The following is a 22,715-nucleotide window of genomic DNA, read 5'->3' as shown; positions in this document are numbered from 1 at the left end:
TCCCTTATCTCCTTCCTGATCGCTTGCCGATCAGCTGCTCAGGGGCTCCCTTTCGATAACCCCTTCCCTCTTTCTTAAAAAAAAAAAAAAGCACGACCTGCTTTTTGCCCCTGGGCAATTTGGCTCCAGGGACCACGCATTCGTTCCATAAGACGCACAGACATTTCCCCTTACTTTTTAGGACGAAAAAAATGTGTCTTATGGAGCGAAAAATAGTTTGAATGAATGAAACCCATAGTTTGAATGAATGGAGCCCATAGTTTGAATGAATGGAACACATAGTTTGAATGAATCTCACAGGGGGGCACAGGCTTAGGGGGCCTTTGGTCAACTTCAGGGCGTTCCCCTCACATTCTTAGGACATGCTCCCCTCTCGAGCCCCAGGGCCAAGGCAGGTCACCCAGCTCCCATTCCTGCTCTGGTCCTGAGGGGGTTGTGCCTCGCCTTAAATGCAAAGAGGTTTCTTGCCCAGCACGCTGGAGGGGATCAGCTGAGCTCTCAAGTGCTTCCCCTCTGCTTCTGCCTCAAGAGACAATGGAAAAGTGTGCCATCAGGGGTGAAGCCAAGCGGTTGGAGAGTCCGATGTGGGAGAGACATGTTTTGTTGGGATACTGCCGGGGAGACGGGGGCATCAGGCAGGCCCCCAGCTGGCTCCAGCCACTGTCTGGCAGCCAGACGATCACCGGTCTCCCTTGGAAACAGCATCAATCAGCGACACAAGCCTCAGATATGTTTAGAGACCCATGCACGCTCTGTCAGCAGAGTGTGTAAATCTTCTCACAGCAGAAAAGGCGGACAGAGACATGTGTAAGCGTAATGTACAGCACTTTATTCAGCATAGTTCAGGAAAATGGAAAACATGTCTGCTTCCCTTCGTCTCCAGCAAAACAGCAGCAATGCAAAAGCTATATACAAACAGGAGTTCCCAGCGAGACTGTGCTGGAAGTAAACAGGCATGTGACACACAACAGTCATGCCTGTTCCCTTTTAAGGTGGAACCGAACTATATCCGAACATGTTTTGCTGCAGCAGAGTAGAAGTTTCTTCTCTCTGCGCTGCAAAGGCAATGGATTGCACGTGAACAAGAGGTTTGCTCGAAACGTGTCGAGGGAAGAAGCAAGGCTGTGTTTCCTTACTCACCTGAAATGGCCACTGCCGTTTTTCTGGATTCCCGTTGGAACATTTTGCCACTCACTTTCCTTCCTGGCAGAAGCGAAGCCTTGGCCTCCCCCACCCTACTGCTTGCTTTCTCCTCTTTAGTCTTCTCTCTCTTTCTCAAATGCTCGGCAGGTGGACGAGGCGGAGATGAGGAAGCAGCAGGAGGAAATCACCGCCATCATGAAGATGCGTGAGGCCGGTTCCTCTAGTGCGACGCAGGTGAGATGGGGCAGGGCTAGGGTTGGGCCGGCCAGCCAGGCGGGCAAGCAAAGGCAGAATAACAAGGCTGCCCTCCCTCACTCCTTCTCTGCACCAATCTTTTTTTTTTTTAAGGATATTTATTAAGATTTTCAATTTTTTATACAAACAAAAAACAAACAAATTTTTTTTAAAAAGACATATAGTTCAAAATACAATCTTTTCAATAACATATTTCTCTGACCTCCTCATACCCCCCTTCTTGTATTCCCTTTTAAATTCTTTGTTCAGCAAGTCCTTACCTTAAAGCATTACAGCTTATAATATCACCTTATTTTCTATCCAAACCCTTTTTTTTCATCCATATTCCTTTATGTCATTACAGCTAGAAACCACTCAGTTTCAATCCAACATCATTCAGCATTCCTTAATTTTGCAATATTTCTGTAAATAGTCCTTAAATTTTTTCCAATCTTCTTCTGCCGACTCTTCTCCCTGGTCACGGATTCTGCCGGTCATTTCTGCCAATCCCATACAGTCAATTAGTTTCATCTGCCATTCTTCCAGAGTGGGTAGATCTTGCGTCTTCCAATACTTTGCGATGAGTATTCTTGCTGCTGTTGTAGCATACATGAAAAAAGTTCTGTCCTTCTTTGGCACCACTTGGCCGGCCATGCCTTTTTCTTTTTCTCTGCACCAATCTTGATAATAACCATTTTTATTATTTATACCCCGCCCATCTGGCTGGGTTTCCCCAGCCACTCTGGGTGGCTTCCATCAAAATATCAAAATGCAATAATTCATCAAATATTAAAATCTTCCCTAAACAGGGCTGCCTTCAGATGTCTTCTAAAAGTCAGATAGTTGTTTATTTCTTTGACATCTGATGGGAGGGCGTTCCACAGGGCGGGTGCCACTACCGAGAAGGCCCTCTGCCTGGTTCCCTGTAACTTGGGTTCTTGCAGCGAGGGAACTGCCAGAAGACCCTTGGTGCTGGGCCTCAGCGTCCGGGCAGAACGATGAGGGTGGAGACGCTGCTTCAGGTCTACTGGGCCGCAGCCGTTGAGGGCTTTAAAGGTCAGCACCAACACTTTGAATTGTGCTCGGAAACGTACTGGGAGCCAGTGTAGGTCTTTCAGGACCGGTGTTATGTGGTCTCGGTGGCCTCTCCCAGTCCCCAGTCTAGCTGCCGCATTCTGGATTAATTGCAGTTTCTGGGTCACCTTCAAAGGTAGCCCCACATAGAGCACATTGCAGTAGTCCAAGCGGGAGATAACCAGAGCATGCACCACTGTGGCGAGACAGTCTGCGGGCAGGGAGGGTCTCAGCCTGCGTACCAGATGGAGCTGATAAACAGCTACCCTGGACATAGAATTAACCTGCGCCTCCATGGACAGCTGTGAGTCCAAAATGACTCCCAGGCTGCGCACCTGGTCCTTCAGGGGCACAGTTAGCCCATTCAGGGCAAGGGAGTCCTCTATACCCACCTGCCCCCTGTCCCCCAAAAAGAGTACTTCTGTCTTGTCAGGATCCAGCCTCAATCTGTTAGCCGCCATCCTTCCTCCAACCGCCTCCAGACCCTGGGTCCAGGCAGTTGTGTTGATGGGGAGCTGGCGACAGCCTGGCAAAACCCTCCTCAATTGCATGTGCTGGTACCACACTTGTTCTTCTGGATGAAGATGGGGACAGGAAATTAAATGCAACTTCTAAGGTTGTTTTCAATGCAATGTCCAGTTTAAGGCCTTTGCCCAGAGCTTTCATTCTCGGCAGCAATCCTCCGTTCTACTAAATATATGTTCTGGACTCCAGCTCCCATCATCCCTGGCTTCTGGGGCTGCTGGGAGTTGTAGTCCAGCAGCGCCTGGAATGCCCGGGACCTTCTGCCTTTTTGACCTGGCTTCCTTCTCCACCCAGCAAGCCGGAGACTTCATCTGCACAGTGTACCTGGAGGAGAAGAAGACGGAAGCAGAGCAGCATATCAAGGTGTGTGGAGGGAGGGCGGGAGAGGAGACCCGGGAAGGGTTCGGTCGCACAGGGAGGAGGCAGCCCACTTGGCGGCTGATGTCCCTGGTGGGAGAGAAACCGGCCTCTCTTGGCAAGCCATGGGGGTAGCACAGTGGTGGGACATTGGCTGTGTGTTGGCAGGGATGGGAAACGAGAAATAATAATAATAACAACAACAACAATAATAATAATAATTTATTTATACCCTGCCCTTCCCTGGTTCAGAAAACCGGGCTCAGGGAAGCTAACAACAAATTTAAAACACTTAATTGTAGAAGCAGCATAAAATACAGTATAAAAACATGAATGCGATACGATAATCTTTATTGTCATTGTCCCATACAGAACAATGAAATTGAAAAATCTACATAAGACATTCAAAAACCCCTAAAAACTCTGAAACCCCATTTTAAAATACAATATATTCCTATAGAGACTCCTTATACTGCGTTTAAAATTAGAATCCTTTAAGGTGTGTTAGGCTGGCAGGCATCGACTTGCCCGCTGAGCCAAGTGAGGAATTCGAATCCTGGTCTCCCAGGATGCCTCTCCAATGGCTATTAAAGCTGGCGGTTGTGATGTCAGCCACTGTGACCCATCGCATTAGGCTACCACCTTCTTCTTTGACCTAACCTGGGGAGAAGACAGCAAAGACCTGATGAAGAGAGCACAGCAGAGGTTATATTTTCCTTCGGAAAAACAATCTCTCAAAGGACCTGTTGATGGCATTTTACCATCGTGCTGTTGAGAGTGTATTAACTTCTGGTCTGTGTGTGTGGTTTGGGAGCTGCACGGTCAGGGAAAAAGCAATGCTGTCCAGGGTTGCAAAGACTGCGGAGAGAATAATTGGGTGCACGCTTCCCTCCTTGGATCAAATCTACGCTTCCAGGGGCCATAAGAAAGCTGCAGAGATAGCGCAGGATAGTGCGCACCCCGGAAATTATCTCTTTCAGCTTCTGCCTTCTGGAAGAAGGTCCAGGGTTATAAAGACTAGGACTAGCCACCTGAGAAACAGTTTCTATCCAAATGCAATTTTGGTTTTAAACGCAGTGTAAGGTAGTCTCTATGGGAGTATATTGTATTTAAAAATGGGGTATCAGAGTTTTTAGGGGGCTAAATAGGCTAGGAGAGCTGGGATAGCAGGCTTGTTGGTTTTTGAATGTCTGATGTAGATTTTTTCAATTTCGTTGTTCTGTATGGGACAATGACAATAAAGATTATCGTATCGTATCATCTCTGGAAGGTCCTTTATTCACACACACACCCCTCTCCGCCTCCAGATCCCGGCCACCATGACTGCGGAAGAGCTGACCTTCGAAATCTTGGACCGGCGGAAAATCGTCATGAAGGAGAAAGAGTTCTGGAGCTGCTTCGAGGTCAACGAGCGGGAGGAGGCAGGTAGGCATCCTCTGGGGACTTCTGGTGCTCAGAGCATCCTCGTCCTTGGGGCAGACCCACCCCAATCGGAGTGCCCCCCCTCAGAAGTGCCGTGAAAGATGCTCCTCTCTGGTGGCCCCCTGCCTAAACTCTGCTGCGGGTTTTCTTCTGCCGTGATGTTGGAAGGGGCTTTTGCCCAATCAGAACTGCAGCTGTCCCCACGCTTGTACAGTGGCGCCTTGGTTGTCAAATGTAATCCGCTCCAGAAGACGGTTCGAGTTCTGAAACGTTCGACAACCGAGGCTCAATGGACGGTCCGCATAATAATAATAATAATAATAATAATAATAATAATAATAATAATAATTTATTTATACCCCACCCTCCCCGGCTAACACTGAATATAAATATAAACATTTTTTAAAAAAACCCAAACAAACAAACAAACAGTTCTCCAGAAGCGGCTTCGTCATGCTGGCCACATGACCCGGAAGCTGTGCGCCGGCTCCTTCAGCCAATAAAGCGAGATGAGTGCCGCAACCCCAGAGTCAGCCATGACTGGACCTAATGGTCAGGGGTCCCTTTACCCTTTACCCTTTACCCAACTTTTTATATGCACTGGGAAAGCAACAAATAAAAATGTTGTGGCTCACTTTATTCCAATATTTGCTAACTTGCAGTGGTCTGGAACCGAACCCACAGTACAGCGTTCAAAATTCGCCAGGCGCATTTGTACCTGGCTGTTGGCCACTTCCGACCAAGTGAAGATGCCTGGGTGTCAGGATGGCACCTATGTAGAGGTGCATGCCTGGGAATCCTTGAATAATAATAATAATAATAATAATAATAATAATAATAATAATAAAAATAACAATAATAATTTATACCCCGCCCATGTGGCTGGGTTTCCCCAGCCACTCTGGGCAGCTCTCAACAGAATTAAAACACAGGCATTAAAAACTTCTGGACTGTTTTCACACACTAATTCCGCATCCTGTAGAATCCCGTTCTCTTTTATCTGTGCAATCGGAAGGCATTTCAGGAACCAAAAAGTCCCATTGAAAAATGCTACGTTTGTGGCCATCTGATCCAAAAAATGGCCACCAGGCATTCTGTTTTGGTGACTGTAACCCTGGTTTAAGGACATGACATCTTTCCGCAGGGCCTGCAAGACAGAGCTGTTCCACCAGGCCTTTGGCCAAGGCACAGTCTGACCCCCTCCTTTGATAATCCTCATAGAAATCTAGCCCAATGGTTGCTATTAATTTGATTTTGAATTGATTTTAGAATGAATTGATTTTAGAATGCTGTGTTACTTTTATTGTTGTTAGCTGCTCTGTGCCCAGGGCAGGATATAAATAAAATATATTATTATTATTATTGGCACCTAGCTTACACATCTTTGTTTCTAACACTGCCGCAGAGGTATGCCTGTACGTCCCTGTGTTTTTCCGCCACTCCTCTCTCTCTGTTTCTGTATTTTCTCATTGGAAAGTCTAATTTACCCTCCTGTTTCTCTCTTTCTTTCTCTCTCTCGCACGCAGAACGGCCTTTGCACTACAGTGAGAAGGTCCTTCCCATCTTGCACAGCCTGGGCAAGGACAGCTACCTGGTGGTGAAAAAGCAGCTCTCGATGGAGAACATGCTGCTCTATCTAGGTAGGTAGGCAGGGGCAGAGGAAGCCCATTGCCACCCAGGGGGAAGGGGCAGACCTGGGCACCGACCAGGAGCGAGACCCCGGGGTTTGTAACAGAGAGCACAGAGAAGACATGGACCCCGGGGTGCAGCGAATTCCATTATTTTTAGGAAAGGAGCTGGAAACAAAACTGCCCATATCAAAAGACGGTTATTTCATTTCATTTTCCCGCTTTTAATTTGTATACAGTGGTACCTCGGTTCTCGAATAGTTTCGGAACCCAAACGCTGAAAACCCGGAAGTAAATGCTTCCATTTTCGAATGGCTTCCGCTGAGTTATTTTTCAATTTTCTCTATTGAATTTGCAGACTGCCCTTTGCGCCTCGGTTTTCGAACGTTTCGGAAGTCGAACGGTCTTCCGGAACGGATGACATTTGAGAACCCAGATTCCACTGTGCCTCTTCTCTTATTACTATACACATGAGGTTTGCAGCAGCAAAACAGACAGCAAAGATCACCCATCTTGTAATAATCTGACCCAATATAACGATGTCATAATTTTAAAAAAAGGAACTTGTATCGAACGACGTAATGTTCAATAATCCACTAGGTCGCAATAGTACACAATGCAATTAAGTCTCAAAATATTGGCAAACAGCAATTGAACGGAAATTAACTCATAGCAACTGCAATCAAGAATTACGAAACTACCCTCAGTGAAAATACCGTATTTTTCGCACCATAGGACGCACTCCCCCCCCCCAAAAAAATGAAGGGGAAATGTGTGTGCGTCCTATGGTGCGAATGTAGGCTTTCGCTGAAGCCTGGAGAGCGAGAGGCATCGGTGCACACCGACCCCTCTCGCTCTCCAGGCTTCAGGAAGCTATCCGCAAGCCTTGCAAGCCCGGCGGGAGTTCCCGCGGGCTCACAAGGCTTGCGGGCAGCAGCCTGCAGCCCCGGCAAGTGTCCACAAGCCTTGCGCGCCCGGCGGGAGTGCGCGAGGCTTGGCGCGGCAACCTGTCGCCCGAAGCACGGGGAGCCCTCCGGAGTGCTCTCCGTGCTTCGGGCGAGTGTCTGCAAGCCTTGTGCGCCCAGCGGGAGGTCCTGATGGGTGCGTGAGGCTTGGGGCGGCAGCCTGTCGCCCGAAGCATGGGGAGCCCTCCGGAGGGCTCCCCGTGCTTCGGGCGAGTGTTCGCAAACCTTGCGCGCCCAGTGGGAGCTCCCGCCGGGCGCGCAAGACTTGGGGCGGCAGCCTGTAGCCCGAAGCATGCGGAGCCCTCCGGAGGGTGCCCCGTGCTTCGGGCAGGTGTGCGCAAGGCTTGGGGCGGCAGCCGCGGCTGGGGGGGGGAATATTTTTTTTTAATTCATTTCTCCCCCCCCAAAAAACGAGGTGCGTCCTATGGGCCGGTGCGCCCTATAGAACGAAAAATACGGTAATAGCAAGTCGCAATGCATGAACTGCCACCATACGGACTCCCCTACAAAGAAAGGTTTCAGCGTTTGGGGCTTTTCAGGTTAGGGGAAAGGCAAATAAGTGGGGATATGACTGAAGTTTGTAAACTGCTGCCTGGCAAAGAGGAAGTGTCACTGAACGACCCTGATTTGTCTACGAAATAAAATCATGGCATGCCGTATTTTTCCGTCTATAAGACTCCCCCTGTTTTTGGGAACTCCGATTTAAGAAAATGTAGGGGGAGATACTATCTGTGTATAAGACGAGCTCAGATTTTAAACATTATTTTAGAGTAAAAAAAAAAGTCGTACACGGAAAAGTACAGTGATTTTTTTTTAAAAAATCCAGTCATCGTCATCATCACTTTAAATTTGTGTACCGTCTTTCTATTTTACAATACCCAAGGCGGTTTGCAAGCTGAAGAAAGCCGCCTCCCTCCTCCGTTGCCCCCATAAGCCTTGCCATGGCGCTAGTCCTCAGGCCCTTGGCACCCCATCCCAGCTTCCTGATTCCCTTGTTCTTCCCCAGCCAGCAAGGTGGGCGACAGCAAGCATGGCATGATGAAGTTCCGGGAGGAGAAGAATGTGCTGGGCGTGGGGCTCAGCACCGGCTTCCACGACCGATACTTCATCCTCAACAGCAACTGCCTGCGCCTCTATAAGGAAGTCCGGGTACGTGCAGAGGTCCCCTTGACAACCCTCTCTGGGCGCCAGCCCCGTCGCCTGCCTGTTTTGAGAGTTGTGCCCACATTATGTGACTGGCAGGGGCCATGGTGACTCCCAGACACTTGATTCCCATTTTGCAATTGGGGGAGGAGCCCAGGTCAGCACCGGTCTTGAAAGACCTACATTGGCTCCCAGTATGTTTCCAAGCACAAAAGTGTTGGTGCTGACCTTGAAAGCCCTAAACAGCCTCGGTCCAGTAGACCTGAAGGGGCATCTCCACCCCCATCGTTCTGCCCGTACACTGAGGTCCAGCTCCGAGGGCCTTCTGGAGGTTCCCTCCCTGCGAGAAGCCAAGTTACAGGGAACCAGGCAGAGGGCCTTCTCAGTGGTGGCACCCACCCTGTGGAATGCCCTCCCATCAGATGTCAAGGAGAGAGACAACTGTCTGACTTTTAGAAGACATCTGAAGGCAGCCCTGTTTATATAATAATAATAATAATGTTTATATAATAATAATAATTTATTATTTATACCCCGCCCATCTGGCTGAGTTTCCCCAGCCACTCTGGGTGGCTCCCAATTGAGTGTTAAAAACAATACAGTGTTAAATATTAAAATATTAAAAACAGTTAAACAGTTAAAAACAGTACAGCATTAAATATTAAAAACTTCCCTGAACAGGGCTGCCTTCAGATGTCTTTTAAAGATAGGATAGCTGCTTATTTCCTTCACATCTGAAGGGAGGGCGTTCCACAGGGAATTCTTTAACCATGATTTCTGCATTGCAGGGGGTTGGACTAGATGACCTCTGGGCGTTCCTTCCAGCGCTACAGTTTTGTGCCGATGAGTCATAGAATTGTAAGTTCCCTTTCTGCTCTCTCACTCTTCTCCTTCTTCTCCAGAGCCACAAACCGGAGAAAGAATGGCCAGTGAAGAACCTGAAGATCTACCTGGGAATAAAGAAGAAAGTCCGTCCTCCGAGCTGGTGAGTGTCTGCTCTGAGTTCAAGTGCCGCTTCATCTATGCCACTCTCATCCTGGCTGGATACCTCTTTATCCTTGCTGATTTTTTGTAAGCACGCCTGACCCTTCTCCCCCAAAAGATCCGCTTCCAGAACCTTCAGGATCACCGAATCAGAGAATTTTAGAGGGGACCCCAATGGTCATCCAGTCCAACCCCCTGAAGTCCATGGCAATGTTTTGTTGTGTTTATGTGTTCTGCGTGAAGCATCCCAGAGTGACTGCAGCAACCTAGTTGGATGCATGGGGTATATAATAATAATAATAATAATAATAATAATAATAATAATAATAATATTCTCATCATCACCATATTCAGAGGAGTGCCTCCTGCATCTCTGCATGAGTTCCTGAGTCTATAACCCTCCAGATGTTTCTGGACTCTGGCATAGCTGTAGCCAGAGGGGCAATAAATAAATACAGTGGTGCCTCACAAGACGAAATTAATTCGTTCCGCAAGTTTTTTCTTCCTGCGAGTTTTTCGTCTTGCGAAGCACGGTTTCCCATAGGAATGCATTGAAAATCAATCAATGCGTTCCTATGGAAACCGCCTTCAGACCAGGTCCGGGGAGAGACCTTCGGGTATTTGAAGACGGCTGTCCCGGGCGGTCTCCGCTGTCCCGGGGGCTTTTAAAATGCTGGGGGTCGGCAGCGAAGGCTTCGCTGCTGCCCGCCAGCATTTTAAGATCGCCCCAGGACAGCAGAGAAGTCTCTGCTGTCCCGGGAAGGCAGGCGGGGGGAGCAAAGACTTTTGCCCCCCCGCCGGCCTTCAGAAGAGGTCCAGGACCTCTTCTGAAGGCCGGCGGTGGGCGAAAGTCTTTGCTCCCGATGGCCAGCATTTTAAAAGCGGTCCGGGATAGCGGGAAAGCCCTGCTATCCCGGACCGCTTTTAAAATGCTGGTGGTGGGGAGCAAAGCCTTTCGGCCCCCGCCGGCCTTCCTGGACCTCTTCTGAAGGCCGGCGGGGGGCGAAAGGCTTTGCTCCCCACCGCCATCATTTAAAAGAGGTCCCCGGAGATTTCCCTATGGGCTTTCTTCTTGCGAAGCAAGCCCATAGGGAAATTCGTCTTGCGGAACGACTCAAAAACGGAAAACTCGTTCGTCTTGCGAGTTTTTCGTTTTGCGAGGCGTTCGTCTTGCGAGGCACCACTGTACATAAAAATGCTTAACAAACTGGCCAATTGCATCGCAGATAGCTTGGTTCTGTCCCCCTCCCCCCGAACATAAATCCTGGCTGTGCCTATGGACTCGCCCCCACCCCATCCTTCCTGCCAGTTTGGAAGATTCAGAGCCGATAAAAGAAAGCCCTTCTTCGTGCAGCGCAGAGTTAGACTGTGGAACTCTCTGCCACAGGAGGCAGCGATGGCCAACAAGGCTTATCAAGGGCCACACTCTGCCTCCACAGTCAGAGACAGCAATGTTTCTCAACATCAGTTACCGGAAACTACAGGAGGGGAGAGCAGTTCTTGGGCCTGGATCCTGCCTCCGGGTTTTGCACCGCGAGAACAGGAGGCTGGGCTGGTTGGGCCCCTGGCCTGATCCTGCAGGCTCTGCTTACCTGTCCTTCCTGAGCTCACGCACAACCTGCCTTCGGCCGCCAGGTGGCAAACCTGCTTCGCAAGACGCACAGCTCTGTTAAGTGGTACCAGCTGAGCACAGGGTTTCTCCACCTGGGGGAAACTTTTGAGGGTCTGGGAAAAAACACCCGCAGGGCTCTCAGCTGACGGAAGGACCCTGATTTTGCTGCAGTCGCTGCTTATTAGGGCTAATTGCAGAGAGGAGGTGTGATGCTTCGGAGAGGAGCTGGAACTGATGTTCAAAGATGTGCTCTGTTGCGTCATGGCGGGATTTGAAGGGTGGGCTGTGGGGTGAGTTTTCAGCCCTTCTGGGAGATGCTATTAGGGACTAGGGACCTTCGGGATGCTGTTCAGATAATAATAATAATAATAATAATAATAATAATAATAATTATTATTATTATTATTATTATTATTATTATTATTATTATTATTATTTTATTTTGGGGGGTCCCTTCCAGCTGTACAGTTCGGTGATTCTGTAAATGTGTGTAACCTTCCCTGCCCACCTGCTTAACCTGGGGAAACATTGAAACCCCAAGGAACCATTTCCCCCCAGGCAGCACAAAAAATGGGGCGGAGGTGGCTGCTACGTTTTCTGGCTTGCTCTCCTTTTGACTCTTCCTCGCTACCTCTCTTCCAGCTGGGGGTTCACCGTCTTCTTTGAGAACGAGAAGCTGGAGAAGCAGCAATGGTAAGCGGCTGGTTGGGGGTCAGACCCACAACTGTGGTTTTTTGCTTGTTTGTTTCCAGCCCATCCCATCCCGATAAAAGCTGGGGAAATTCCTTTTTATTTATTTCGTAAAATTTATATACCACCTGGCAGGGAGGGGGGGATCAGAGCGGTTTACAAAAAAAAGATAAATCAATAAAATGTAAGAAAAATTGGCAGCAATAATTTAGGGCTTTTGAAAAAGTTTGGTGGGCAAACAGCCTTTTTGGGAGGGGAAGGGGTGCTGGGCACAGTCCCAGATACATCCCTCCCTCCTTTTCATTTTGTAATGATTCCCCCCCTATGGTTTTATCTATTCTGTGAGCCACCTCAAGTCCCCGACATGGGGAAAAGCAAGGTATAAATAAATAGAAACAGTAATAATGTGGGTTAAAGCACAGAACCTAGGACTTGCTGATCAGAAGGTCGGCGGTTCGAATCCCCGCGACGGGGTGAGCTCCTGTTGCTCAGTCCCTGCTCCTGCCAACCTAGCAGTTCGAAAGCATGTCAAGTGCAAGTAGATAAAGAGGTACCGCTCCGGCGGGAAGGTAAACAGCGTTTCCGTGCGCTACTCTGGTTCACCAGAAGCGGCTTAGTCATGCTGGCCACATGACCCGGAAGCTGTACGCCAACTCCCTCGGCCAATAAAGCGAGATGAGCGCCGCAACCCCAGAGTCGGTCACGACTGGACCTAGTGGTCAGGGGTCCCTTTACCTTTACCTTACCTTGATTCTCAAACTTAATCCATTCCAGAAGTCTGTTCCAAAACCAGGGCGCGCTCCCATAGAAAGTAATGCAAAACGGATTAATCCGTTCCAGACTTTTAAAAACAACCCCTAAAACAGCAATTTAACTTGGATTTTACTACCTAATGAGACCATTGATCTGTAAAATGAAAGCAATAATCAATGTACTGTACTATAAAATAAATGAGACGGTATTGTAGATGATAATAATAATAATATTTTTTTCTTACCTGCACTGATGATGTTTGGATGGGGGGCTTTTATCCATTTCTGCAGTCGCACAATCAATCAATCAATCAATCAATCAATCAATCAGTAGCTGAACTGGGTTCCACACAGTCATAGAAACAAATTAACCGAGAAAGCCTCGAAAACAAAAACGCAAAATAAATAGCAAAAACAAAAGCGCCAAACTTAATCTGTTCCAGAAATCCGTTTGATATCCAAAATGTTCGAAAACCAAGGCGCAGCTTCTGATTGGTGTAGGCGCCCCAGAAACAATAGCCGACAGCCGCATCGGACGTTCGGCATCCAAAAAACGTTCGAAAACCAGAACACTCACTTCTGGGTTATTGGCGTTTGGGAACCAAGGCGTTTGAGTACCAAGCAAGACAAAGCTGTTCTGCCTGGCCTTTGGTTTGGACTCAGTCTTACCCTTATGTTTCCCTCCCCTTATGGTTTTGACTTTTAAAATGAGGCTGCATTTTAAATTGCATTTTAACCTGTATTTTAAATGGGACGCGGGTGGCGCTGTGGGTAAAAGCCTCAGCGCCTAGGGCTTGCCGATTGAAAGGTCGGCGGTTCGAATCCCCGCGGCGGGGTGCGCTCCCGCTGCTCGGTCCCAGCGCCTGCCAACCTAGCAGTTCGAAAGCACCCCCGGGTGCAAGTAGATAAATAGGGACCACTTACCGGCGGGAAGGTAAACGGTGTTTCCGTGTGCTGCGCTGGCTCGCCAGATGCAGCTTTGTCACACTGGCCACGTGACCCGGAAGTGTCTCCGGACAGCGCTGGCCCCCGGCCTCTTGAGTAAGATGGGCGCACAACCCCAGAGTCTGTCAAGACTGGCCCGTACGGGCAGGGGTACCTTTACCTTTACCTTTACTGTATTTTAAATTGTTTTTTTCTTTTCTTATTATGTTTTTACTGAAATGATATTGATGTTAGCCGCCCTGAGCCTGGCTCTGGCCTGGGAAAGTGGGGTATAAAGAAAATTTATTATTATTATTATTATTATTATTATTATTATTATTATTATCTCCCCCCCCCCCAGGTATCTCTGCTGTGACACGCAGATGGAGTTGCGGGGCTGGTTTGCCACCTTCCTCTCTGTGCAGGTAAGTGGAGGGGTCTCGGCCTGACCTACCTCTCAGGGTTGTCGCAGGGGGTTGGGATAGATGGCCTCTGGGGTCCTTCCCAACTCTGCCAAGGGTTCTATGAAGGTGGAGCAGGAGGGGGAGAACTGGCCTGCGACTAGCCGCCGGGCCTGATCCACCTTGTCCCTTCTTGTGACCTCTTCCTCCCTCTCTGGCCTTCCCAGCACGGCGGGAACATCTGGCCGCCGGAGTCCTCCAAGGTTCGGGCGTCCCGGACGCAGCAGGATTCCCGGCTGGGGAACATCTCCCTGATCCCTCTGCGAGGCAACGAGAGCGAGATGAGGAACAGCGTCGCGGCCTTCGCAGCCGACCCGCTGACGGTGAGGGAAACTGCGGATGGGCATAGGTTGCCCGCATTCTGCTGGGCACTGGGCACCTGGAGGGAGGGCAGCAGGTGAGGGAAGGCTGCTCAGCTCTGCAACCTTCTGGCAATCCCCCAGCAGAGACGTCCGCGCTCTGCTTTTTTGCTCTAAGAAGCCAGCGTCAATTCTGTGTACAGAGCAGCTGTTTATCAGCTCCATCTGGTACGCAGGATGAGACCCCACCTGCCCGCGGACTGTCTGGCCAGAGTGGTGCATGCTCTGGTTATCTCCCGCTTGGACTACTGCAATGGGCTCTACGTGGGGCTACCTTTGAAGGTGACCCAGAAACTACAACTAATCCAGAATGTGGCAGCTAGACTGGGGACTGGGAGTGGCCACTGAGACCTCATAACACCGGTCTTGAAAGACCAACACTGGCTCCCAGTACGTTTCTGAGCACGATTCAAAGTGTTGGTGCTGACCTTGAAAGCCCTAAACGGCCTCAGTCCAGTATACCTGAAGGAGTGTCTCCACCCCCATCGTTCTGCTCAGACACTGACGTCCAATGCCGAAGCCCTTCTGGCGGTTCCCTCACTGTGAGAAGCCAAGTTACAGGGAACCAGACAGAGGGCCTTCTCGGTGGTGGTGCCTGCCCTGTGGAATGCCCTCCCACCCAGATGTCAAGGAAATAACTACCAGACTTTTAGAAGACATCTGAAGGGAAGCTTTTAATGTTTAATAGACTATTGTATTTTAGTGTTTTGTTGGAAGCCGCCCAGAGTGGCTGGGGAAACCCAGCCAGATGGGCGGGGCATAAATAATAAATTATTATTATTATTACTGTTCCTGATAACCGCACACACAGCTGGGTCTGGCTTATTTCTTTGGTAGAGCAAGCCTACAGGCTTGAGAGGCAGTGTGGTGTAGTGGTCAGAGTGTCAGGCTAGGACCTGGGAGAGACCGGGGTTTGAATCTCACACTTGGCCACTCACTCTCAGCCAACCTCGCAGGGTAGTTGTTGTGAAGATAATAGGAAGAGGAGGATTACTTAGGCCACCTTGAGCTCCGTGGAGGAAAGGTGGGGTGGAAATGCAATGAATCAAGGTTTCCCCAACTTGGGTCTCCAGCTCTTTTTGGACTCCAGTTCCCATCATCCCTGGCCACTGGTTCCACTAGCTAGGGATGATGGGAGTTGTAGTCCCAAAACCGCGGGAGACCCAAGCTGGGGAAACCCTGCAAGAAACAGCAGCCGTCCTTATGAGGCCTGTCAGGCCCGCCCTGGGCCAGATGGCGAGACAGGAGGACAGGAAGGCGACTTCTCCCTTTCTAAGCTTGTCTCCTTTCCTCTCCAGCTCCTTCGGGATGTATGAAACCGGACACCGAGCGTGGCAGGTAACTATTGTCTCCCTGGGCCACGGATGCTAACTTGCCCCCACATGCAGTCCACAGGGCTGCTGAGAAGAGACCTGGTTTTGGAAGGACCGCTGAGGTCTCTCTTAGTCCTCTTGGCCAAAAGGTTTCTGAAAGCTACAACATCCTGCCTCAGGAGCAGTTTCACACCAAAGGCGATTGACTAATGCTCTTCTAGGGGCATCAACTGAAGTCCAGTGTCCAGATCAAGGGAAGCCCTAGTCCCACTGTATTCTGCCTTGGTCAGACCACATCTGGCGTCCTGTGTCCAATTCTGGGCACCCTAATATAAGAAGGATGTTGACAAGCTGGAAGGTTTGCAGAGGAGGGCGACCAAGATGATCAGGGGTCTGGAAACCAAGCCTGATGAGGAACAGTTGAAGGAATTGGGTATGGAGCACAGAAGATGGAGAGGAGATGTGAGGGCCATCTTCAAATATCTCGAGGACCGTCCCATGGAAGAGCAAGCTTGTTTTCTCCTGCTCCGGAGGCTAGGACCCGAACCAGCGGCTTCAATTTCCAAGAGATTCCGAGTAAACATCAAGAAGAACTATTTGACTGTATGAGCTGTTCGGAAGCTTGCAGAAGCTGGTGAACTCGCCTTCCTTGGAGGTTCTTAAGCAGATGCTTTAGCTGAGATTCCTGCATTGTGGTGGGTTGGACTAGATGATCCTTAGGCTTCCTTCCAACTCTACAGTTTTATGATTCCATGACCCTTCAGAGATTTGAAGGTAGCTATTCCATCACTTCTCAGTCTTATTCAGACAAAACACCCCCAATTCCTTCAACTGTTCCTCATCAGAGTTGGCTCCCAGGCCCTTGATCATCTCAACCACGCTCTCCTGAACTTGCTTCTTCTTGTTCTCACCCTGGCCCAGATCCTCTTAAAATATACCGGTGGGACCCGCGTCCAAGGACCCCCACTGCAAAAGGTTCGGCCGCATCCCTGCACATCCTTCCCCAGTCCTCTGCCTCCATTTGCTGCGCTCTACAGAAACCCGGCCGTCCTTCCTGGGTGCTTTGCTTCTAATAGCACATACAGTATTTTTCACTCTATTAGACGCACCGGGCCATAAGACGCACCTAGTTTTTAGGGGAGGAAAACAAGAAATAAGAAAGGAACGCAAAGCCTCCTGAGCGAAGAGGGAGCGCTCCTCCATCTTCACTCAGGAGGCTTTGCGGGGCTATCCTTGAAGCCAGGAGAGCAAGCAGGATCGGTGCACAAGCAGGATCTTGCCCTCCTGGCTTCAGCGAAAGCAAGCCTACTGGCTTTCTCCCCACCTCCCGCAGGAGCCGTGCGCTCTTTAAATGGAGTGTGGCTCTTGGGGGCTTCTCTGGGAGGTGTGGGAAGGGACAGAGCCACACTCTCTTACCCTTCCCCCACCTCCCGCAAAAGTCAGGGATAGCCGCGCGAAGACTCCGCAGGGCAGCGGGATGAAGGCTCCCCGCTGCCCTGCGGAGGCTTTGCGTGGCTAAACCAGAAGGGCAGCCCTTCTCCCTCCTTGGGGAAAAGCCCCCAAGAGCAGCACACATGCTCCACGCGACTCTTTAAAGGGAGCGCTGAGCAGAGCCTCCCGCCTGAATTCGCTCCATAAGACGCACACACATTTCTCCTTACTTTTTAGGAGGGGGAAAGTGCGTCTTATAGAGCGAAAAATACGGTAGTTTTGTGCCAACGTAGATAAAATCTTGTATATGCACAAATGGCAACCAGGGACGGGGTATTGTTAAGAAGATATTGCCTGATCAGACCTAGCCTAGGATCCTCTTTCACCCAGTGGCTAACCAGAGAGAGAGAGAGATAAAATTTTATTCGCATTAGCCAATGGCCATAGCAACAGTAAAGCATTACAGTATATGCAGAAAAGGAAATTTGACATAAAAGCACAATTTAAAGTCCTGAATCAGCCGTCAGTTAGTGGCCCTTATTCTGATTGCCCCTGCTATGAATCTAGCAACCTTTGCTGTTATCTGATAGAAGAAAGGGCATTGTGGCAGCGGTTGAGTGCCCTGGGATGCTTAGTACGAATGGGGTGATGATTTCGTTCCTCAGGTCTTTTTAGTTTTGTACAGGACAGGTGTGTAGAGAGTACAGGACAGGAGGATGTGTTCCTGGGTGTAATTTATCGTCTCTCTTTCCTCCCGCAGGATGGTTGGCCAAAGTCCAAGGAGGCGAAGGAGCTGTCCGGAAACGAAGAGCCCTTGGCTGGTCCAGCGGGGAAGGGAGGGGGGGGATGTTCAGGAACAAAGCCTGCCCTTTGTGGACTCCCCATCTCCCTGCAAGGCCGAGCCGAGGACTCCCAAAAGGAAGGAGGGAGCTTTCTTCAAGGACAGCCCTGGAGACGGTCCTCAGGAGGCTGGGACATTGATAAGCCGACTGGAGAAGGAGCCCCGGGAACCCAAGACAAACCCCAGGGGACGTTGCATCTCTGATCAACATGTGCCAAATTCACTACCGAACCGGCATCGCTCCTGCCCCCTGTCCTGGTGGCTTTAGCCACAGGTGTCCCTCGCCCGCGGCATCTTTCTTCTTTTGGATTGTGCAGGAACCGTGAGATGCTTCCACTGGACACAGCGTGGATTTTGAGCCCTTTCTGGAGCTGCTCCAGGGCTTTGCCAACCCAATTTTGTTCTCATTGAGAAACAGTGGGACAGAAAGGACTGTGACCATCTTGGATCCGGCCGAGGGCTTCCTGGCAGTATCACACAGGGAAATCCTGCCGGATCGGGCCAGTGACTTGTCTAGTCCCGCATCCTGTTCTTGCAGGGACCATGCTGATTCCTCTTGAGGGGGAAACCGCAAGCAGGATTCGAACACAGAGCGCACTTGCTTTGCAGAGACTGGTATTCAGAAGCATCTCTGCTTCCTGCGCTCACTTCAGAGAGTTGGCAGGAGAGAGATGCTGTTGTCCGCCTCCCTCTGCCCTCTCTCCGCGTGGCTTTTTGCCAACCCCTTTGCCTTGACCTGGTGGGTTGCGGGTGCTGAGAACTTTTGCCTGTCCCCTCGGCATGACCGGGTGCTCCTGTTTGGTATCTGGGTGGACGGAGGAGGGACAAAGGAGCATCGCCAGTAGCGCTGGGTGCAGAGAGATGTCAGGGCTGGGTGCTTCTTGCCCACCTCTGTTTGGACAGGGAGGAGGCCAGCGAGGCTTAAGGCCCGGGAAATTCCCCTTTCCTTCTTTGTCTGAGGCTGGGAAGTTGTGGGAAAAGCGGGCAGGCAGAATCTTTCCTTAAGAGCAACACCTCTTCTTCTTGTCTTTTTTTGTAATGTTAATAAATACCCTCGGAGAATCCCGTGTCGTGGTGTCTCTGACATTTTATCTGGGGTGGCTGAACACCTGAGATGGAGGTTTTTATAGAATTGTAGGGCAGGAAGGGACCAGAGGGTCATTTAGTCGCACCCGCTGCTATGCAGGGATCACAGTTTTGCTAAAGGGCCGTCGCCAAGATACTGACCGAGGATTGTGAAGGGGAGGAGGGAGACAGATTTCTTACTTTAATAATAATAATAATAATAATAATAATAATAATAATAATAATATTAATATATTTATACCCCGGCCATCTGGCTGGGCTTCCCCAGCCACTCTGGGTGGCTTCCAACAGAATATTAAAATACAATAGTCTATTAATAAACATTAAAAGCTTCCCTAAACAGGGCTGCCTTCAGATGTCTTCTAAAAGTCTGGTAGTTGTTTATTTCTTTGACATCTGTTGGGAGGGCATTCCACAGGGCGAGTGCCACCACCGAGAAGGCCCTCTGCCTGGTTCCCTGTAACCTCACTTCTCACAGGGAGGGAACCACCAGAAGGTCCTTGGAGCTGGACCTCAGTGTCCGGGCAGAACGATGGGGGTGGAGATGCTCCTTCAGGTATACTGGGACGAGGCTGTTTAGGGCTTTCAAGGTCAATGCCAACACTTTGAATTGTGCTCGGAAATATACTGGGAGCCAGTGTAGGGCTTTCAAGACTGGTGTTATGTGGTCTCAGCGGCCGCTCCCAGTCACTGGTCTAGCTGCCGCATTCTGGATTAATTGCAGTTTCTGCGTAACCTTCAAAGGTAGCCCCACATGGAGCATATTGTAGTAGTCCAAGCAGGAGATAACTAGAGCATGCACCACTCTGGCGAGACGGTCCACGGGTAGGGAGGGTCTCAGCCGGCGTACCAGATGGAGCTGGTAGACAGCTGCCCTGAACACAGAATTGACCTGCGCCTCCATGGACAGCTGTGAGTCCAGAATGACTCCCAGGCTGCGCACCTGGTCCTTCAGGGGCACAATTGCCCCATTCAGGACCAGGGAGTCCTCCACACCTGCCCGCTCCCTGTCCCCCAAAAACAGTACTTCTGTCTTGTCAGGATTCAACCTCAATATGTTGAATGCATTTATACCCCACCTTTTTCTGCAAGAGGTTGCTTTCATGACTCTGATCCTCCTTCCAACATTGCAGTTCTGTGATTCCCTGCCCTTGTTGCTTTGTGGGAGCAAATTCCACAGTTTAACCAGCCACCTGTGGCTGAGCAGTGGTTTGTTCAGAGCGACCTGTATGCGCCCCTTTCTGCGTTCCCACACACCGTGGGGTCCTGTTTGCTCCTTCAGAGGCAGTTTCTGGGCCGCCCAAGAGCTGAGATCCATTCCCAACGTGTTTTCATCTCGGCTTTTTCCTCTTGCACTGAACATTGCAAGTATCCTTTCTTTTTATTATTGTTAGGATTCCAATGCATCCATTAACGCCAGGGCAGCGGCTGCTTCTGCAGCTAATGGAGAAGAGTCTCTTCTACTGTGTCAGTTCCCAAGGCTCCATTAGTCTCCCCGGGCTATTATGCATCCATTTGCCGGGGTGGGGTGGGGGGGGGAGAGGAGGAGATGATGGTGGGGGGATCCCGTGTCCCTTTTAAGGGAACAGAAGAGAGAGCAGCATTGCAAAGCTGGTAAGGGAAGTTTCTCTTTGGAAAGAACTTATTTATTGCATTTCTATCTAGCTTTTCTTCCAAGGAGCTCACAGCAACCCTGTGAGGTAGGATAGGCTGAGAAGCACTGACCGGCCCCCAAGGTCACACCCAGTGAGCTTCATGGCCAAGTGGAGATCTGCACCCAGGTCTCTAACATTGCACTGCACTGCCTGTCGTGAAATAACACAGAACAGGGACTCGGCCTTTTCTATTTGTTCTGGATCCTAGGGCCCAGCCCAGGATGCAAGAACCAGAATCTGGAGAGTGCCTCTGAACATGTGCAAAGGGCATTTCCCTCCCTCCAGTCAAATAACTGCTGGCGGTGGCTCGTTGCAGGAGAAGTTTGCCTGTTTTTTTTTTTTAAAGCATCAGAATACTCATGGGAAAAACCAGAACTATTGCTTATCCCCACCTAAATGGGTTTCGTTTTTATTTCATGAACAAAATACTTTACAGTTCAGTATTGTTTTTATTTTGAATTCTGTGGGGCCTTAATCAGGCTTTGGGGGCAGCAGTGCCTCTCAATAGCAGCTTCCGGAAGCTGCAAGAGGAGTGAATAATAGAATCATGGAATTGTAGAGTTGGAAGAGACCCTGAGGGTCATCTAGTCCAACCCCCTGCAGTGCAGGAATCTTTTGCCCAACGTGGGACTCGAATCCACAACCTTGAGATTAAGAGTCTCCTGCTCTTACCAGCTGAGATATTAATGGTGCTATTGAACTCAAGTCCAGCTTTTTATTTTTATTATTGCATTTCTACCTGCCCCCCCCCCGCCCTGCAGGAGTTCAAGGTGCCACACACGGTTCTCCCTCTTGCCATTTGATCCCTGCAACAGCCCTGCGAGGTAGGCTGGCATGAGAGACTGGTTTCATATTGCTTTTATTTTGAATTACACATCTTTTCAGTACTTGGGGCCTTTCAAGGACTTAATCCAGCCCAGGAGGGTGGCAGTGCTGAATCCGAGGATCACGTCCCTTGACGTGCTTTGGCTGTGATTTCTGCCTTGCAGGGGGGTCAGACTAGATGACTCTTGGGTAGGGTTACCAGACGTCCCCAGTTCCTGGGGATAGTCCCTGGATTTGCAAATCTGTCCCCGGACAAATTCCGTCCCTGGGTTGTTCCCAGATTTGCAAATCTGTCCCCTGGAAACATGGCAGTGGCAGCCTCAGCAGCCCGGAGCCAGCCTCGTAGCGCAGTTGGCTCTGGCTGGCTTCAGGAGCTGCTTACTGCCGCTGCCACTGCCACTGCCAAAGGGGAACCGGCGATGTCCGGTGGTACAGATCTCCTGCCCCCTTCCCGCTTTGTTTTGACTGATCAGGGGAGGCTCAGGAGTTGCGGGCGGGTGGCACGCCATTGCCCAGGAGGGGCGCAAGGGGCGCAGTTTCTCTGCTGGGCAAGGTGCAAAGCCCTTCTTTTGCACCCTGTGAAATATAAATGCACAGAGGTTTTTTTTTTAAAAAACTGGGCAACGGCCAGCCTGCCGCAACTCCCAAGCCTCCCCCGATCTGTGAAAACAAGAGGGGAAGGGGGCAGGAGATCAGGGAAGGCTTGGGAGTCATAGGCGGGCGGCGCCGCTGCCCAGTTTTTAAAAAACTCCGCATTTGTTTTACAGGGTGCGAAAGAAGGGCTTTGCACCTTTATACAATATGCATGTGTGCTTGGGCCCAGGGTCTTTTGCCTCACCATCCCCACTATTGACTCCCTGTTGCTACTCAGCTTCAAAAAAAACACACCCCGGATTCATTGAAAAAGATCTGGTAACCATACTCTTGGGGGCCCCTTCCAACTCCATGATTCTATGACCTGCCCGGATCTCTCACTGCCTTTTCATTTTGGAAAAGAAAGCCTGGAGCCATGCTGACATTTACTGGGTTCAAGTGGGCAGGGAGAGAGGCGCGCTCTGCAGAGCGAGAACGGGAGGCGGTGGAGGAAGGAGGAGGAGAGCGTTCGCATCACAATGGCCATCCTCGCAGGGGGAGCGTTTGCGCCCGCGAGACGGAAGGAGCAGGTGCAGAGAGGTTGCAGGCAATGAATGGACAAGAGGCAGAAGCGAGCCGGCTCCGTCTTGGGCTCAGAGTGCTGATCATTGTTCGAGATAATCGACGTGGGGTGCCTTGGCAACCTTGAGATGGAGAC

The 22,715-nt window shown here is 50.1% G+C and overlaps 1 protein-coding gene across 9 annotated transcripts in view; it reads left to right on the top strand.

Annotated features, from left to right (window-relative positions):
* ARAP1 (ArfGAP with RhoGAP domain, ankyrin repeat and PH domain 1) overlaps positions 1–18,534 on the top strand; it is a 138,930-nt gene extending 120,396 nt beyond the window's left edge. For all 9 annotated transcript variants that reach the window (XM_053385330.1, XM_053385333.1, XM_053385335.1 and 6 more), the window contains 11 exons: positions 1,291–1,377; positions 3,271–3,339; positions 4,641–4,758; positions 6,282–6,395; positions 8,355–8,497; positions 9,394–9,476; positions 11,730–11,780; positions 13,815–13,878; positions 14,082–14,237; positions 15,572–15,611; positions 17,778–18,534. In XM_053385330.1, coding sequence (XP_053241305.1) covers positions 1,291–1,377; positions 3,271–3,339; positions 4,641–4,758; positions 6,282–6,395; positions 8,355–8,497; positions 9,394–9,476; positions 11,730–11,780; positions 13,815–13,878; positions 14,082–14,237; positions 15,572–15,589 — 903 coding nt within the window. In that variant the 3' untranslated portion in view covers positions 15,590–15,611; positions 17,778–18,534. The remainder of the gene's footprint in view (positions 1–1,290; positions 1,378–3,270; positions 3,340–4,640; positions 4,759–6,281; positions 6,396–8,354; positions 8,498–9,393; positions 9,477–11,729; positions 11,781–13,814; positions 13,879–14,081; positions 14,238–15,571; positions 15,612–17,777) is intronic.
* The last annotated feature ends 4,181 nt before the right edge of the window (positions 18,535–22,715 follow it).

This window comes from Podarcis raffonei, chromosome 4 (assembly GCF_027172205.1).
Source record: "Podarcis raffonei isolate rPodRaf1 chromosome 4, rPodRaf1.pri, whole genome shotgun sequence".
In the NCBI taxonomy this organism is placed as follows: domain Eukaryota; kingdom Metazoa; phylum Chordata; class Lepidosauria; order Squamata; family Lacertidae; genus Podarcis; species Podarcis raffonei.
Note: the sequence above shows the minus strand (reverse complement) of the source record. Positions and strands in the feature narration are given on the sequence as shown.